Genomic DNA, 18,077 nt, shown 5'->3' on the forward strand with positions numbered 1-18,077 from the left:
TTATTCCTCACTTATAATCTTTGTATGGACCTCCCTACTCTTCACCCGGAGCTTGTTGACCTGGGACTCCGCAATGTCAGCCCGTTCCTCAGCTTCCTCTAGCTCATGCTGGATCTTACGGAATTTGGAGAGGTTGACATTAGACTGTTCCTCCTGAGAATAGAAATGAATTTGTGAGAGAATGAAAGACTCTGATTTAGAACCTGAGGATGTGGATTCGAATCTAGCTCTGTAACGTATAACCCACATGACCATGAGGAAATCATTGAACCCCTCTGGACCCTGGATTTTTAAACTGTAAAATTAGGGGTTAGGATTAGATACTGTCTAAGGGAGGGATGAGGAGCCTGATCTAGGGTAACTTTTGGCTCTAGAACTTTTGATTCATTAATTCTTCTTGAATTCAAAATCAGATAGGGCCTAAACCTCTCAATTTATTTTATTTTTATGTTTTACATTTTAGAAGAACCGTTAAGACTCCTGTAGAACTCATCTTTAAAATGTTAGGATTAATTTCCTTGATATTTTCAACATATAGCAATGATTGGCACAATGGAAAGAGCCATTGTGAGGAGTCAGAGGACCAGAGTTCAGAGGAACAGGGTTCAAAGCCCACTTTGGACACTAATTCTTGTGTCCTTTGAAGTCATCTAAAATAATGATGATGATGATGATGATAACAGCGTTTATGCAGCGTTTTAAAGTTTACAAAGTGCTTTATACATTTCTCATATTATCCTCATGACTCTAAGAGACGGGTGCTATTATTACCTTCATTTTATAGATTAAAAAATTGAGGCAGACAGAGGTTAAGTGACTTGCTTAGGGTCACAGAATTCAGGCCTATCCCAACTCCAGATACAGCCCTCTATCCACTGTGTCACTTTGTTGCCTATTGGTACCTCATTTACAAAGTGAGGACTAGTTGATCTTTAAGGTACCTTCAGTCCTCCATCTATGATCTTATTGGATTTTTAAACTATTAATTGGAAATTTTCATTAAAGGAAAAATTTAACAAGATGTAAATTTGACCTCCAAATAAATAAGTCCAAGTCCCTAAGCTTATTTTTATGAGATGCAAAATGGGAACTGGCCAATGAAAACAAAATAAAAAATGCTTACCAGTCATATGATCTGATCTTTGCTATCTTATTTAAGTTTTGATTGTACATTACTGCCACCTTACACTATCTACATTTGTGAAGTCAACAGTTTAATTTAGCAAATATTTACTATGTTCAAGACAGTCACTGTTCTAGGCACTGGAGATACAAACAAAAAATAAACATTGGCCTATTGATTGGCCTATGCCTAGGCCATCATCGATAAGTTTCCTCAAATGGAAAATTTTTATTTAGATTTCCTAAAATTGTGCATAAGGTAATCTGAGTTCAGAAAACAAAATAAGGCAAGTAGAGAAATTCATTTGTGACATCTGTAAAAAGGATAAATCTCTATTACCTCTGAATGGAAACTTTGAGTATAGGAATGCTCAGCCAGAGATCAAATCACTCAACCTAAAATGGCTTTTTGATGTTACTGCTCTGCTGGCAATAGTCTCCCCTCTTCCCTTTTCTATTTTTTTCCCTTCCTTCCTTGGTCCCCTTTGTTTATTTCTTCCTTCTTTCTACTTAGCTCTGGACCTGAACTGAGCCTGGAAGCACAGGTGAACAGGGAGCTTTGAGCACATCCTCAATCTGAAAAGCAGTATGATATCATTGATCACTGAATCAGTATCGAATTTTATGTCAGAAGACCAAACTTTGAGTCCTGCTCCTTCCACCTAGTAGATGGGTGACTCTGAGCAAGTCACTGACATTCTTTGTGCTCCAGTGTTCTCAACCATAAAATGGGGGTAATAATAGCTGTACCTCCTTCACAAGGTTATTGGGAGGCTTTAAATAAGATGCCTCATATAAAATGCTAAAAACTAGAAGCTGTACAAATAAAAGACATCATTATTATGAACAAATCTGTACTCACAGCTTCCTCTGCTTGTCTCTTGTATGCTTTCACTTTAGACTGTAGTTTGTCCACCAGGTCCTGAAGCCTGAGAACATTCTTACGGTCTTCTTCAGTCTGAAAGATTTTGTAAATGAGTGGTTTGTGTGAGAATCGAATATTCATTATCCTTATGAGGGTAATTCCACTGTAGATTGTGCTAGAGCCCAGAAAGTCTCTTCCCCTTACCTGGTAAGTGAGCTCCTTCACTCTCCTCTCATGTTTGCGAAGACTCTTCACAGTTTCAACATTGCGTTTCTGTTCACTTTCAACCTCTCCTTCAAGCTCACGCACCTGAGAAAGGAGAAAGGATCTTGGCTCAGCGTGCAACTACTGCCAGCTGCTTTTTTTCATTTTGTTCCGTTTTGTTTTGGGGATTTATTTTAATAAAGACAAACTTTTGCTGTGATAGAAAAAGCACAAAAAAATTACAGACATCAGGAATACGTACTCTAGCCTCCAGTTTCTGGATCTGCTTCTTTCCTCCTTTCAGGGCCAGCTGCTCAGCCTCATCCAGGCGGTGCTGCAAGTCCTTCACGGTCTGGTCCAGGTTCTTCTTCATCCTCTCCAGGTGGGCACTGGTGTCCTGCTCCTTCTTCAGCTCCTCAGCCATCATGGCTGCCTGGTTAGCAAGTAAACCAAGACATCTATAAATATCAGGTAGTCATATAAATAGATCAAGGAGGGAAACGGATGTGCTTTCTGCTCACATCAGTGATAGCCTTCTTGGCCTTCTCTTCTGCATTCCGGGCTTCCTGAACCACATCTTCCATCTCACCCTGGATTTGGGAAATGTCTGTTTCCAGCTTCTTCTTGGTGTTGATCAAGCTGGTGTTCTAGGTAAAAGATAAAAACAAATGGCCGTTTTTCTCCTTGCCCAAATAAGTACAGGGGATCATAATCTTTGGGTGGAGGGGAGGGAGGAGATGCAGACCTGTGATTTCATCAGTGGGAAGAACTTCAAGAGGAAACTCCCTACACCCACACATATTAGAAAATCAGCTGTAGCATATAGTGTTGGAGGGTTGCCTGGGGGTACTGAGAAAGTTAAAATGCCTTGCTCAGAGTCACATAGTCACTCAGTATCAAAGTAAGGTCTTCCTGACTCCAAGACTGGCCATTTATCACTATGCTATGCTGCCTTTCAGAGACTATAATTACAATGCTTAAAATGCTTTATATAGTAAGTCAGTTATTGACCATTAAAGTTAGATACATAGAGTCACTCCTAGTAGGGATTCAACGCAAGTCAATAAGTATTTTTGGAATGGTTGCTTTATGTAAGGCACAATAGTGGGCCACTGAGGTAAGTTGCAAAGATGAATAAAACATAGGCCTCTCACCATGGAATTTATATTCCAGCAGATTATGATAATACAAAACTAAGTATAAGTGTAATATAGGATGTACAAAGAACTACATGGGTAAGAAGGAAGAAGGGATCACATTCTGTTAAAGGAAACAGGAAAGAGTAGGCTTTGAAAGATGAGTAAGACTTTGAGAGTATAAGACAGAGGGAATTCTAAAAAATGACATGAGATGTTGAGCCAAGGTTACGGGTAAAACGGTAGACACATTAACAGAAATGCAGAAATCAGAATATATAGATGTAGGTGACAAGAATGAATTGAATTTTGAGCCTGCGGAGTTTTAGGTATTTGAAGGAAACACAGATGGAGATGTCCATCAGATATTTGGGGACTGAATACTGATAATCTAAAAATCTAAACGAATTTTAAACTTTTTGCCCCATAGAAACTCCTTAAAAGAGTTCTGACCAGAATCTAGATATATGTAAGCAGGATCTAATTTGAATTTTTTTCTTTCTCCCAATAGATTGTTGTTGTTTGGTTGTTTGTCTCCCTCTTTGTGACCCTATGGAACATAGCATGCCAGAGTCTTCTGTTCTTCACTATCTCCTGAAATCTTTCCAAGCTCATATTCTTTGCTACCATGACAGTATCCATTTCCTCCTCTGCCATCCCCTTTTGCTTTTGTCTTCAATCTTTTCCAACATCAGCGTCTTTTCCATCGAGTCCTGTCTTCTTCTTATGTGGCCAAAGTATTTAAACTTCAACTTAGTATAACCTTACAGGGAGAGATCCCAATACAGATTTTGCTGTAATTGTGCTCACCTGGGTGTGTAGGAGCTGCACACGCTCACTGGCATCCAGAAGCTCTTGTTCCGCTATCTTCCTGCTCCTCTCAGTCTGTTCCAGAGTTGCCCGCAGCTCCTCAATCTCAGCCTGCAACAGGTTGGCTCTGCGCTCCACCATCGCCAGTTGCTCTTTCAGGTCCTCCTGGCCTCGGAGAGCATCATCCAGGTGGATCTGGGTGTCCTGGGTACAGCAAACAAAGACCACCATACATCATGTTCTCAGGGCTCAGCTCAACCAGCCATTCAGGGACAGCTAAAAGGTTGGCTCCATTTACCTTAAGTATTGCTTGGGTATTTCTGTAGTTCCTCAAGGCCTCTGCAGCCATTCTGTTGGCATGATTCAGCTGGATTTCCATTTCATTCAGATCTCCCTCCATCTTCTTCTTTAACCTTATAGCATCATTCCTGCTTCTGATCTCAGCATCCAGGGTGCTCTGCATCGACTCCACAATACGGATGTGGTTTCTTTTCAGCTGATCAATTTCTTCATCTTTTTCAGCAATTTTCCTGTCAATTTCAGACTTAACTTGATTCAACTCAAGTTGGATGCGCAGGATTTTCCCCTCTTCATGTTCCAGAGATGCCTTAATGAAAGACAACAATCCAGTAAGTAACAGAATGAAAGAACTCTGTGTTCTAATAACCTGAGCCCCCAAGGAATCACTGTTCTCCATTTTTATTCTGCATACTTCTTTAGGTTGCTCCATAACTACCAAGAGTCAAGCCCAACTCCTTCCTGAATGTATCAGTCCACAATCTGTATGTACCTCAGCTTCTTCCAAAGCAGCCTGAAGTTCACTCTTTTCTTGCTCAATTTGTTTCTTTATTTTCTCCAGCTCATGGATACGTTTGCCTCCCTCAGCGATCTGCTCAGTCAGGTCAGAAATCTCCTCTGTGGGTAGATAGGTAGGTGGTGATTGAGTGAGACAAGAGGAAAAATGGGAGGGTCTTCCAAGTCACTGTTATTCAAAAAGTGAATGGGACTCACGCTGCAAGTTCTTGTTCTCTCGCTTCAGGGTTTCCAGATGGTCCAAGGATTCTTCATAAGCATTCTTAATCTTGAACAGTTCTGTGCTGAGGGAGCGAGACTCCTTCTGGGAAGCTTCTAACTCAGCATGAGTTTCCTCGTATTTCTGTTTCCATTCTGCCAAGACCTGAAGAAGAATATAGATTCATCAGCCTATTCCATGGAGGAAGTCAGAAGGGCTGAGTTCTCAACTCCAATGGACTTGGAAGGATATTTATAGTAAAAAACATTAGATAATAGAAACCCACAGATAACCCTTTTAAGTTGTTTGGAATATTACATTATGTTAGGATTTTTAGAGCTATTTCACCTGATGTTTTCAATCTCATCTTTCCCTTGCATATCTCTTATATGACATCACCTGAACACAGGGCAGAATGACCTACCATCCAGATATTTTGTATTTATGCAGCATATGGCCCAAATTCATATAGCTCTGTAGACATGAACCTTCCCAATCAGGTATCATTAGGTATAGCTCATACATATATACACAGGTTTGTGATGGTAAACGCTTAAGCACTAGTGCTTGGGGGGTGGGGGAGGGAGCACACACAACATACTTTAAAATTTAACCCGCATTATCAGCATTTTCTCCATCACTTTCACTTGACAATAAAAAAGCCCTGATGAGTAGGTTTGCAGATTTCCAAGGTATAAATGCTCCCACTGAAAATTTAACAATGATTGCCCAAGAGCTGATTCCAGCATGCCTCTGGAACCCAAACAAATAATCTTCGTGCTAATAACAGGGAACTGACTATAGGAAAAACAAAACAGTGGGAAATACCTTATCAAAATTCCTTTGCTTTTTATCAAGGGCTGCACAGGCCGCATTCGTCCTCTCTACATCAATCATGAGGTCCTCTACTTCATTCTGAAGTCGTTGTTTGGTCTTTTCAAGGGACGCACATTTGGCATTCACAGCTTCTACATGTTCCTCAGCATCCTGTAGACGCTGGGCTAGCTTCTTCCTGGAAAGAGAAGTTTGCAGTTCTGATTAGTGACCATAAGCAGAGCTGTGTGTTTTAGAGCACTGTGGAATTATGAAGTTTCTCTCTCTCTCTCTCTCTCTCTCTCTCTGTCTCTCTCTCTCCACTCTCTCTCTGTCTCACAAGAACTACACTTGACTAATTTGGAGTTGGTAGGAGTGATCATGCATCTAATAGCAAGAATAGTTTTAAATTAGGATAGATTTGTGAAAATAATTTGAAGAAATAATAGAAGTGAAGAAAAATAAAAGAATAATCATTTTTTCAATTCACCAAGCACTTTTGTTTATGTGTTGACAGCTCGCTCATTCAGTAAAGTTGAAACACTTAGTAAGAATAATTAAACTAGGAAGTTATCAGATGAGACTAATAAATGATATCCACCTAAGAGGCTATATTAATTCCCCTTCCAATATTCTAATACTCATAATTTCCACTGTAGATAAACTGAATTTTTACTATTTACTACTTATATTACTTTCATATTATGAATTACAAAGTTGACTTGGGAATGTATTCCGTGTGGCTTGTCCCAAATGTTAAAATTGCTATTTATGGCTCTGCACAAGTATACTTGTCTACTCTACTCTGTCTACTCTGTTCTGTCCAGGGGAAGTCAGGCAATCTGTGGAAGGCTATTTTCCTGATCCACACACTGGATTAGGTTATTTAGATAATTATTTTCATTACTTATTAACATATTCTCCTTCCCATTAATTCTGGCAAGCGTACTTGGCCTCCTCCAGTTCCTCTGTGCGCTGAATGGCATCTGTCTCATATTTGGTCCTCCACTGGGCAACTTCACTGTTGGCCTTGGACATTGCCCTTTGTAGCTCAGCCTTGGCTTCCTGCTCCTCTTCATACTGTTCCCGTAACAAGTCACAGTCATGGCGGGATGACTGCAGGGCATGGGCCAGAGCATTCTTGGCCTGTGGAAACAGTGAATTTAATGCCATTATTGCATTTGCTTATTGGATATTTGAACCAAGATTACTGATTCCTCATTAATAAAGAAAATCTCTAAATTTAGGCTAAGGGAATTACTGAAGGCTACCTTTATCTCCTCTTCAAGCTGCCTCTTCAGTTCCTCAATTTGTTGAGTAAATGCTTGTTTGCCTCTTGACAGCTGAGAAACTAAAGAGTCTTTTTCATCAAGCTGACGTGAAAACTCACCTGTGGGGGAAGGGAGAAGGAAGGGAAACTACTTAAACAGCCTGGAAATATTTACATTTTAAATGAAAAACCAGATAACACAATAAAAACATCTTTTAACACCTTTTTTTTTGAATGAGCAAAATGGTCTACAAGGCTTTATGAATCATAAATCTCATTTTTCCTTCTCAGATGTATCAAGTTAATGGAGGTAGATATAGTATTAGGAGTAAAAACCTTATTATGTCTGTGCTATGTTCAAACCACTGTTTCAATGTCATTCACCTTTTTGGGGCACATGATTTTTTTCACAAGCTACTCTGACTACCCACATAACATTTTAAAAGGAAAGATTTTTCATTGAATTTCTTTCTATTGGTAGATAGTGGTGATGAGGTAAAAAGAACATAGGATTTGGAATTAGTAAAATGTGCATTCAAATCTTGGTATTTACTACCTGTGCCCTTTTACCTGATTAGGGCTCTGTTTCCTCTATTGTACAATGAGGAGTTTGTGCCAAATGGCTTTCAAGTTCCCTGCCAGCTCTCAATCATGGGATCCTTTACAATGAAGTATGATCTAGTACAGTGGTTCTCAAACTCTGGCCTATGGACTACTACTGGGCTTCCAGACTTTTTAGTCCACATGCCACTAATATTATCTGGTTTTTGATAGGAAGTTATGTGAATAATTGGTAGAGAAAGAATGAAACCAAAATCTGCTTAACTTGAGTTCAACAGCGCTCTGAAGACCACATTTAAGACCCAAAGCTTTTTGAGAATAGGGATTGTTTAAGTTTTGGTATTTATATCACCATTGCCTATCTCAAGGGTTATTGGATTGGATGTTAGGATAGGATATCTAAGATATTGGACTTGACTTTGGTTTCTACCAAAATTCTGATCCATGAAGAAAAGGAAATAGTGATCATAAAGCATGGTTTCATCAAGAATATAAGTTGTATCTGAATAATCCTACTTGCTTTTTAACAAAATCTTTCAGGCTATGCTTATGAACAAGATGAGAGTGGAATTAGATGGATAGAGATCTGAATGACCAAACAAAGAGTAGTCATTTGATTAATGATATCTTAGAGAGAAGTTTCTAGTGGAGTCACAGCACTCTGTACTTGGCCTTCGTTCTTTTTTTTCCATTTTTAATTTATGACTTTGTGACTTAGACAAAGATATGAATGTTTATCAAATTTGCAGATAACACAGATTGCTGCCCAAATATCAGTCACATTGTCAGAATCTCAAAAGATCTCAATAGGCTAGAATGATTGGCTATCTAAAAGATGAAATTGCATAAGAATAAATGTAAAGTCCTTACTTGGGTTCTAAAAATCAGCTACCCAAGTAAAGGATGGTGAAGGCATGGCTAGAAGACAGCTCTTATGAAAAAATATGTAAAGGTTTTTATTAATAGAATTTTATTCTTCTAAAGTGTGCCATCTTTCTTTTTCATACCACTTAGCTTGGAGCTATCATAGACTTTGTTTCCCTGGCTCACCTCCCTCCACTAGATTGTAAGCTCTTTGTTTCATCTCTTTATCCCCAGTTCCTAGTATGATGTGAATTGTATATAGTAGCTGCTAATAAATAGTTATTCAATTGATTTAATGCAAAAAACTTTTAAAACAGTTTGGAACAAATGGTCCGAGATGGGTACCAATAAATGACTTACCAGATTCAGTCTGTAAGCGTGCTCTCTGGGCAGTCAGGTCATTGATCAGGCGCTGCTGTTCCTCTTCCTTTGATTTAAGTTCACTAACTTGATCTTCTAGAGTGCGGCACATTTTTTCAAGGTTGCCCTGAATGCAGAATTATAGAAAGCACTGTGATGTTGAATCAAAGGACCTGGATTTGATGAACAGCTCTACTTCTCACTACCTTGGAAAAGCCGTTTTACTCTGGGCCTCAGTTTCCTAATCCAAAAAAAATAATATTATTACTATGTAAATATAAACAATAGCTTTAAAATGAGTAGAGTTGTATTTCAAAAATTTTGTTTGAAATGAGATTTGAAAGATGATGAATCTACTATTCAGAAAACTGTAAGTTTAGACTTGGGAGGCAACTCATTTTAGCCAAATCCTTCATTTTTACAGATAAGAAAACAGAGGCCCGAGGAGCTGAAGTGACTTGCCCAGTGTCTCCTTTACCCTCATAAATAGCCAAACTCTTCCTGTCAGGGAAAAAAGAAAGATAATCAATTCATTGTAAAATGTCACTTTTTCCCAGGGCTGATGATGTTGTTTATCCCCAAGTAAGTGATTTTTAATTCTAGAACTTGAGGTATTATGGGACCTTTCATTGCTTATTGTGATTAAAATAAATGCAGGGACCTACCTTAGCTTTGGATACAGATTCCATATTGCTGGCAAGATCGTCGATCTCCATCTTCATTTCACTCTTCTCCTTCTCCAGTTTCTGCTTGACCCTCTGTAGGTTGTCGATTTGTTCCCCAAGCTCAGCTACACTGTCTGCGTGCTTTTTCCGCAGAGTGGCCGCTGTGGCTTCATGCTGCAGGGTGGCCTCTTCAAGGTCCCTGCGCATCTTCTGGAATTCAGCCTCTCGCTTCTTGTTCATCTCAATCTGAGCTGAAGTGGCCCCGCCAGCTTCTTCCAGGCGCTCGCTGATCTCCTCGAGTTCCCTAGAGAGGTCAGATCGCTGCTTCTCAGCTTTAGCCCGAGAGGCACGTTCTGCCTCGATTTCCTCCTCCAGTTCTTCAATGCGGGCCTGGCAATAGGGGAAAATAGACCCATTAGCTCTTTCCTGTCAATGAATGTTTCCTGGAACCCAGGGAAGTGATGACTTTACCTGCAACTCCTTGATTTTCTTCTGCAACTGCAAGCCCAATGCTTGTTCATCTTCAATTTTGCTTTGCAGGTTGCTCATTTCAAACTCTTTCCTTTTAGGAAAGCAATACATGTTTTGTATTTTGTATTTGTACTTGAAACTAAAGTTTTAAAAGGTTTTTCCCCCACCTCCTTCCAAGAAACAGTGTTCCTCAACCACTTACTTTTTCAACTTTTCATCGAGCTGCTGCTTGTCATTTTCTATATCCATGATGGATTCCTGGGCCAATTTTAAATCTCCTTCAAGTTTTCTCTTTGCTCTCTCCAGATCCATGCGGATTTTCTTTTCTTGCTCCAAAGACCCTTCAAGCTAAAGTTGAATAATTTAAGGAATACATGGCAATTCCTGCTAATAGCCTCATTCTCCTAATCTCCAAGTCCTCTAGCTTATTCCCTAAGGGCCTTAGTTCAGAAGTTCTTTTCCTGTTTCTTGCACTTTTTTTTGGCCCTCCTGTCTAGTCGGTCGTCAAGTCCTACTGATTCTTCCTTTGCATCACCTCTCACCTTACCTGTTCAATATCTCTTCAATTCCACAATTTTTTAAAATTAAATATCCATTATGTTCAAGGCACTAAGTAAGCTATGTACTGAGGACAAAAACAGAATAGTGCTCTGGACTGCAAGAATCTTCTTATTCATGGGATATGGTTTATGCTTGATACACAAATAGGTATAAACTCAATAAAATCAAGGAGAGAGAAAGCACTAAAATGAATTGAGGTGATGATCAAAGAAGGTTTCTGGGAGGAACTGGCACCTGAACTGAAGGACAACCATTCTGAAAGCTGAAGATGAGCAAGAAGTGTATTCCAGAAATTGGGGGATGGTAAATTCTGGAATGTATTTACTGTGGAGAAGCTTAAGATGGAATTTTAAGTTTGGGAAGATCTAGTAGTCCAGCTTGTCTGAACTATGTATTACAGAAAGGGGAATCATATAAAATAATAAGGCTTTAAGGATAGCTGGGGAGCCAAATGACAGAGACCCTTAATGTCAGGGTTAGGAGTTTGTATTTGGTCTTATAGGCAATGGGAAACCACCAAAAGCTTTGACCAAAGGAATAACATGGTCAGTTCTGTCCTTTAGAAAAATTATTTTGGCAGATCAGTTGGAGAGACAATAGAAGCAGTGAGACTAATTAGGAACAGTGGCAATAGTGTAGGCAAGAGATGATGAAGTCCTGAGCTGGGGTGGCAACTGTATGGTAAAGAGAAGGGGATTCACAAAAGAGAAATAATATGGAAAGGGAGAATTAATAAGACCCTCTGATGACTCTACAACAAATCAACGACCCTTGCTTCTCTAATTTCTGTTTTCTCTAAACTTGCTGTTTGTCTCATGGAGTTAACACTTGATCATATAATTTCTTTCTTCCTTCAGTAACATTAAAAATTCCTTGTGTGGGGGTATTTATTTTATGCTTCATTTACAGGCTTCTCATAAGGTCTACTGCTATTGAATATGCAATGGAAGGAGTACCAGACTTGGAGTCCTGATCCCAGCTCTTCAAATGACCTGCCCTGTGACCCTTAGCAAGTTACTTCATCCTTCAGTTTCTTTATCTATAGAGTAGGACAGAAGGGGTGGTTGAACCAAATAAACTCTAAAGTCCTTTACAATTCTGGATAGCCACCTAATAAAGGAGTTAAAAAAACTCTGGGTAGAAAATTGAACTAAATGATCTCTCAATATGCCTTTCTCACTTCTTTAACAGTCCAGGAATTTATTCTTAAAACTGTAAAATACTTCTTAGGACCAGCAGACAAAGGATAAACATTGATTGGTCAAGTAAGCATGATTCCACACTGTTTGTCTAAAATAAGAACATTTTTTTCTTTTTAATTTTAAGCTTACATCATCTACTTGCTGTTCCAGCTTGATTTTAGCTTTGGTCAGTGTATTCACTTTGTCCTCTTCTGCCTGAAGGTCATCCAGGGTCTGCTGGTGGGCCTCTTGGAGGGCTTTCTTCTCTTTGGTGAGCTTAGCAATGTTTTCATCCAGCCCTGCCATCTCTTCTGTGAGGTTTTTCACCTTTGTGAGGGAAAATGCTTTTGTATTATTGTGCATTCAGTATCATACTTACACATACCATATGGATATTATAAATTATTCTGTTTTCGTGGGTGGTATTTGTACCTTGTTCTCAGTAGCATGTTTCTCCTTTTCCACCTTGGCCAGTGTCAACTCAAGGTCATCAATGTCTTTCTTCAGTTCTGAACATTCATCTTCCAGTTTCCTCTTCTTGGCTGTCAGCTCAGCATTAATCTCTTCCTCATCCTCAGCTCTTTCAGTCACTTCTTTGATTTTAGCCTCAAGTTGAATTTTGGTTTTTATTAGCTGGTCACATCTTTCCTCTGCATCAGCCAAACTATCTGCTTCCTGAAAAAATATTAGATTTTTTGAGAGTTACTTGATGCTTAATATTATGCCAGTAACTTATGTTTTCTATTCATTGGTTTACTTGGTTTTACCTCAGTCAATACACATGTAAATAAAAAAAGATTACTTGTAGCTTCTACTACAGGACCAATATTTGTTTAATTGAATTAAGTCCCTACCATTTGCAAAGCATTGGGGAATAGAGACATAGAGAAACATAAAATCTCCTATTATTTCCCAAAACATGATCCATCTCTGAATTGTTCATGGGGAAGTTAGATTTGTAATTATTAAAAATTCTAGAACTTTATTTCAGTGCTCTTAAATTTACTCATTAGCAATATCTCTCCTTGTTTCATGTTCATCTTCAGAAAATAAGTAGCACATGGCTTTCTTGTAGATGTCTACATCTTTCCTTGGGGGGGGGCAGGGCAAAGGGAAAAGGAAGTATCAAAGCGATTGATATAATTCAGAGACAGAGTAGGTTGGTATTGTTGTGTTTTTTTCTGGAACCCAGGTACCCAAGAGAGAATGGTTAGAACCAGCAAGGGTCACACTGAAAATAGTCTATGTGCTGCTCCAGTTTGGGAAGAGAGATAAAGGTTTGAGACAAATAGCTTGCATGTTATTTGGGAGGAAAAGGATGCTGAAATCTGCTTGCATAGAACCAAAGTGAAGGGAACGGATAGTTATGAAGATCAAATACGATGATGTATTCAAAGCACCATATAAGTGTACACTTTTTAAATCAGAACATTCGTTATTATGTGAGTACAAAGACCGGAGCTCAAAACAATCATCTAGCCAGAGATCTCCCTCATTTTCAAGATCTTTCCCCTTCAGCACTATCAGCAATGATCTTTTGTCATGTGGACTTCTCAATAGTAAATTCATCGAGAGTACATTGCTTGTCCTCTTTCTCTAGGTGAAACAAAGGGGAAGGCTGAGCTTAAATTTGCTTAGTGTTTTATTGGTTACAGAACGCTTTCCTACATACTATTTCATTTGATTCTGAGAAGAACCTCTGTGAAGGTAGAAAATAATAATGAAAGTCAACATTTCTATGGATCTTTAAGGTTCACAAAGTGCCTTCCTCACAACAGCATAAGAATTTGCTTCATGTTTTTGGAATTAGGCTGACTGAAGATCGAATTCTGTTTCAGGAGCTTACCAGCTACGTGATATTAACAAAATGCCTAATCTCTCTGAGATGATTTCCTAACCTGGAAAAATGGGAATAATGATAGCATCAACCTTAAAGGGCTATTGTGAGAATGAAATGAGATAATATATGGAAAGCCCTTTGCAAAAATTAAGATTCTAGATAAATACAAGCTTTAAACCTTGCAAAGCACTTTACAAATATTATTTCATTTTGTCCTCATAATAACCCTGGGAGGTAGGTAGTATTATTTTCCAGAGGAAAAAATTGAAGCACACAGATGTTAAGTGACTTGCCTAAGGTCACAAAGCTAGTAAGTGTCTGAGGTTGAATTTGAACTCAGGTTTTCCTGAGTCTGGGTCCAGTGCTATCTAACTGCCTCAGAAATGGAGGTTCTGAGAGACCAAAGTCAGTGGTGGAGTGGTCAGTGGTAGTTAAGTGGTGAAGCCAAACTCCAATACCCTTTCCAGTATATCCTGTTGTCTCTGAGAATCATAGTTAAACCAGACCTTTCTGAATAAAAATACTACCCCATTTTTTCTTTAAGGAAAGAAATGATGCTGTATATGGGAAGAATCGTTGGTCTATGACTGCAGGAGACTTGACAATCAAATATTTAAGAAGCAGCAATGCAGAAAGAAGCATTACATTTATTTTTTAAAGATCCCTGAGTTGAAAAACAAATCTTTCTCTTTTAGACTAGGATTCAGTGAACTGATGTATGACACTCACAGATTGAACTTGGAGCTGCAAATCATTTTTCTCTTGCATCAAAGCTACCATTTTTTCTTCTAGCTCTTTCCTTTTGGCCTCTGCCTTTGCAAGGCTTTCTTTAGTTTTCTCAAACTCTTCCTTCATGTTGGCCATCTCCTTCTCTGTCTCTGCACTTTTGAGCAGAGGCTTGATTTTGAAATACAGCTTCATCCAGGGCCAGTGCTTGACATTCATGAAGGAACGGATGTTGTACTGGATGCAGAAGATGGATTCCCTGTAATATGATGAAAATGCATATGGTTTTTGTTAACTCTCTGAGAGGGCACAGGGAAGGGAGACAGGGAAAAAATAAGGTGAAGCAAAAAAATGAATTAAATGTATTAAAAAATAAAATGTATGGTAGATCCAAGGTAAAAATAGAATGGCAGACCAATTTTAAGACTTGTGCCAATTGGGCTAAATAAATAAATTATTTTACCTTCTTTCCACCATCTTCCGGTACTCCACTCTCGCTAAGAAACCCCGACACATGGCTTGAGTTCGGGTAATAAGCTGTGCCAACTTATCGTCTCTCATCTCCTCTAGGAGACCCAAAAGACCGGCTTTGAAGAAGACCTGAATGAAGGAGTCATTACAGATCATTGGCTTCATTCTACAAAAAGCAGAAGCTGACTGGATCTGGTTCAGGTAGATTTAACAGAGTTAGTACCTTGGTGTGGCCAAATTTATACTGGGTGTGGTCAATGTCTATAGACCCAAGAAGCTTCTCAGAAGCTTTCTTGCTATCAATGAATTGTCCTTCAGGAATAGCGCTTGCATTTAAAACTTTGTATCTGTTGAAGTAAAAAAATATATATATATATTATATATATATAATATTATTATATAATATTATATATTATATATATATGAAATTGCTGTCAATAACTGATGAATCTTCTATTCCCATCCCACTGTAAAAATGGAGCAGACATTAGGCAGTATGATTTTTGACTTTTTCTGGCAATGTGATTATCCAATAATAGTATTTTCCTACTTATGGTTTTTGTTACATATAAAAGGTAGCTCAAGTCTCTAGATTTACTGAGTTAAAATTTGTCACTTATATCATATTACACTGATTCTCTTTTGCCATAAAATCAAAAAGCCATGTCCTTTTTCTAGTTCTAAATTTAGAGCTAGAAAGGAAAATGAAGCCCAGAGAGGAAACAGCTTGTCTGAAGACACCAAAAGAGACAGCTAGATGGCACAGTGGATAGAGTGCTAGTCCTGGAATCAGAAAGACTCTTCTCCCTGAGTTCAAATCCAGGCTCAAGTGACTGGGCAAGTCACTTAACCCTGTTTGCCTCAGTTTCCTCATCTGTAAAGTGAGCTAAAGAAGGAAATGGCAAACCACTCCAGTATCTTTGCCAAGAAAACCCCAAAGGGGGTCACAAAGAGTCGGACAGGATTGAAAAATGACACAACAAAAAGTCATGAAGGTAGTCAAGACTCATATCTAGCTCCTTTGAAGCTGCACCCACTGTTTTCACTGCCCATTTTAAAAGATTTTTATTTAAACAGTAAAATTTATATTGATAAGTACCAAATATTTTAGAATAATTCAGGATAGAATGAGGCTGACCTCTGTTTGAAGTCAGCATACAGGATTCGGCTTGGGAATCCTTTCCGGCAGATTCTGATGCCTTCTAGCACACCATTACACCTCAGCTGGTGCAGGACAAGTTCGTGTTCCATGGCACCTGAAACATCCAAAACGTATGTGGCTACCATATTACAAAATAAAGAGTTTATTGTGTATTTTAATCTGAGAATATCTTACCAGGAGTTTTGGTTTCATTGGGAATGATACACCGTACAAAATGAGGGTGAGTGCTCCTCAGGTTGGTCATCAGTTTGTTTAAATTCTCCTAGGGTTCCACATGAGAAGGATAATTGAATTAATATATCATATTATTCATATGCAATTATCACAGGTAAATATCATGATCTTTGACATAGACAAATATGAAGAAAAATGTCCAAAAATTGTATCCAAAATGACGCAATCCAGTACTGGTTCTGTCATTTACTACCTGTATGACCCATTTGGCAAGTCGCTTTATATCTCTGGGCCCAAGTTTCCTCATCCATAAATGGAGGAGTTGGACTAGTGGCCTCTAAGATGCCTTCCATCTCTAAATCCTGTATTTTCTATATTCCTTCTTTATCCCACATTTGCTAAGAATTACACAACCCTTATTTTTCTAATAATTTCAGTTTTCTAAGCATCTTTCTGGGTCTCAGTTCTCTCATTTAGAAAATGAGGGGATGCGATATTTAAGGCTCATTGTAGCTCTTAAGGTAAGATTTTAATATACCACTGAATATTTCTGCAACCACCTAACCAGCACTATGTCAATGTAAGCTTCTTGTGGGTATGGACATGCCATTTAAAAAAGTTTTGTGTCCCAGTGGCACAAGGATATATATTACATGGATAATAAATGTCTATTGAATTATAAAGTATATAATCCCCTTTGTTCATTTACTGATTCCCAGCTTTTCAGCTATCTCCCATCTTTTATTTCCCACTGCTGAAAAAATCTATCTCTCCATTTTATTGTGACTTTCTCAATCTACTCTCTTCTCTACAGAGCCCTTCCCTCCCCACATATCCTTGGACTCCTACTCTTTATTAAGTATTAATACTTTATCAAGTATATAAATCCTACTATCTTTATCTTTATCTGTTGAGCTGTCTTCTGGCTTCTACTGCATCCCATCTTTCTACATAATCAGTAATCAATTAAAATCATTTACTAGCTGCTAGCATGATAGGAACTATACCAGGAACTGTGTAGATACTTAATATACACATGCCCACATACACAACATTATATATTCTAGTCCTCCACCAAGTACAGGGTAATTTTTAGTATTTTGAAACATAGAAAGCAAATTAAGATCATACCCTGAAAAGAGCTGACACAGTCTGGAAAGATGAACCCTTCTTCTTGCCACCTTTCTTTGGACCACCAGCCTCTGAGGCAAAAGAAGACACATGTAATTAAACTGTACTTCTTCCACCTGGGTAATTGTAGCTCAGATCATATAAATTTAACAAAATATTGACTACACAGAAAATTACCTGCTTCAGCAGCAGTTGCCCCAGAAAAGAGGTTAGCTAGGGTTTTCATTGAGGATTTCTGGTATAGCCCAACCACGGTCTCATTCAGGGGGTCCTTGTTCTTGTCTAGCCAACCAGTAATGTTGTAGTCCACAGTTCCAGCATAGTGGATCAGAGAGAAGTGGCCCTCAGACTTCCCTTTGACCATTTTGGGTTTCTGGAAGTTGTTGGATTTCCCCAGATGTTGTTCATACAGCTTGTTCTTAAAAGAAGTGTCTGTTGCCTTGGGGAACATACACTCTTCTTCTAGGATGGAGAAAATGCCCATTGGCTGAAAGGAGGACATGATAGAGACATGATTATAGTACAGCATGGTACAATGTTAACAACACTAGACTTGTATTGAGAAGACCAGGGTTCAAATCCCACAACTGGTTTTTCTGCCCTTTGACGAAACCACTCAACTTTCCTTGGCTTCAGTTTCGTGATCTCATCTGTTGGATTATGTGGCCCCTGAATTTC

General features: G+C 38.7%; 1 protein-coding gene across 2 annotated transcripts in view; it reads right to left on the minus strand.

The window, feature by feature from the left end:
* The window catches only part of LOC118846281 (myosin-1), a 32,864-nt gene continuing 14,787 nt past the window's right edge, over positions 1 to 18,077 (minus strand). For both annotated transcript variants that reach the window (XM_036754632.1, XM_036754630.1), the window contains exons 14-38: positions 17,577 to 17,886; positions 17,400 to 17,470; positions 16,269 to 16,356; positions 16,071 to 16,188; positions 15,156 to 15,279; positions 14,925 to 15,061; positions 14,465 to 14,720; positions 12,328 to 12,570; positions 12,046 to 12,222; positions 10,356 to 10,501; positions 10,154 to 10,244; positions 9,683 to 10,072; positions 9,018 to 9,144; positions 7,234 to 7,352; positions 6,912 to 7,108; positions 5,978 to 6,161; positions 5,149 to 5,314; positions 4,928 to 5,052; positions 4,436 to 4,744; positions 4,138 to 4,341; positions 2,713 to 2,838; positions 2,454 to 2,624; positions 2,192 to 2,296; positions 1,985 to 2,080; positions 1 to 153 (exon numbers count right to left, since the gene is read on the minus strand). In XM_036754632.1, coding sequence (XP_036610527.1) covers positions 1 to 153; positions 1,985 to 2,080; positions 2,192 to 2,296; positions 2,454 to 2,624; positions 2,713 to 2,838; positions 4,138 to 4,341; positions 4,436 to 4,744; positions 4,928 to 5,052; positions 5,149 to 5,314; positions 5,978 to 6,161; positions 6,912 to 7,108; positions 7,234 to 7,352; positions 9,018 to 9,144; positions 9,683 to 10,072; positions 10,154 to 10,244; positions 10,356 to 10,501; positions 12,046 to 12,222; positions 12,328 to 12,570; positions 14,465 to 14,720; positions 14,925 to 15,061; positions 15,156 to 15,279; positions 16,071 to 16,188; positions 16,269 to 16,356; positions 17,400 to 17,470; positions 17,577 to 17,886 — 4,233 coding nt within the window. The remainder of the gene's footprint in view (positions 154 to 1,984; positions 2,081 to 2,191; positions 2,297 to 2,453; positions 2,625 to 2,712; positions 2,839 to 4,137; positions 4,342 to 4,435; positions 4,745 to 4,927; positions 5,053 to 5,148; positions 5,315 to 5,977; positions 6,162 to 6,911; positions 7,109 to 7,233; positions 7,353 to 9,017; positions 9,145 to 9,682; positions 10,073 to 10,153; positions 10,245 to 10,355; positions 10,502 to 12,045; positions 12,223 to 12,327; positions 12,571 to 14,464; positions 14,721 to 14,924; positions 15,062 to 15,155; positions 15,280 to 16,070; positions 16,189 to 16,268; positions 16,357 to 17,399; positions 17,471 to 17,576; positions 17,887 to 18,077) is intronic.

The sequence above is a fragment of the Trichosurus vulpecula genome, chromosome 4, assembly GCF_011100635.1.
Source record: "Trichosurus vulpecula isolate mTriVul1 chromosome 4, mTriVul1.pri, whole genome shotgun sequence".
NCBI classification, from domain to species: Eukaryota; Metazoa; Chordata; class Mammalia; order Diprotodontia; family Phalangeridae; genus Trichosurus; species Trichosurus vulpecula.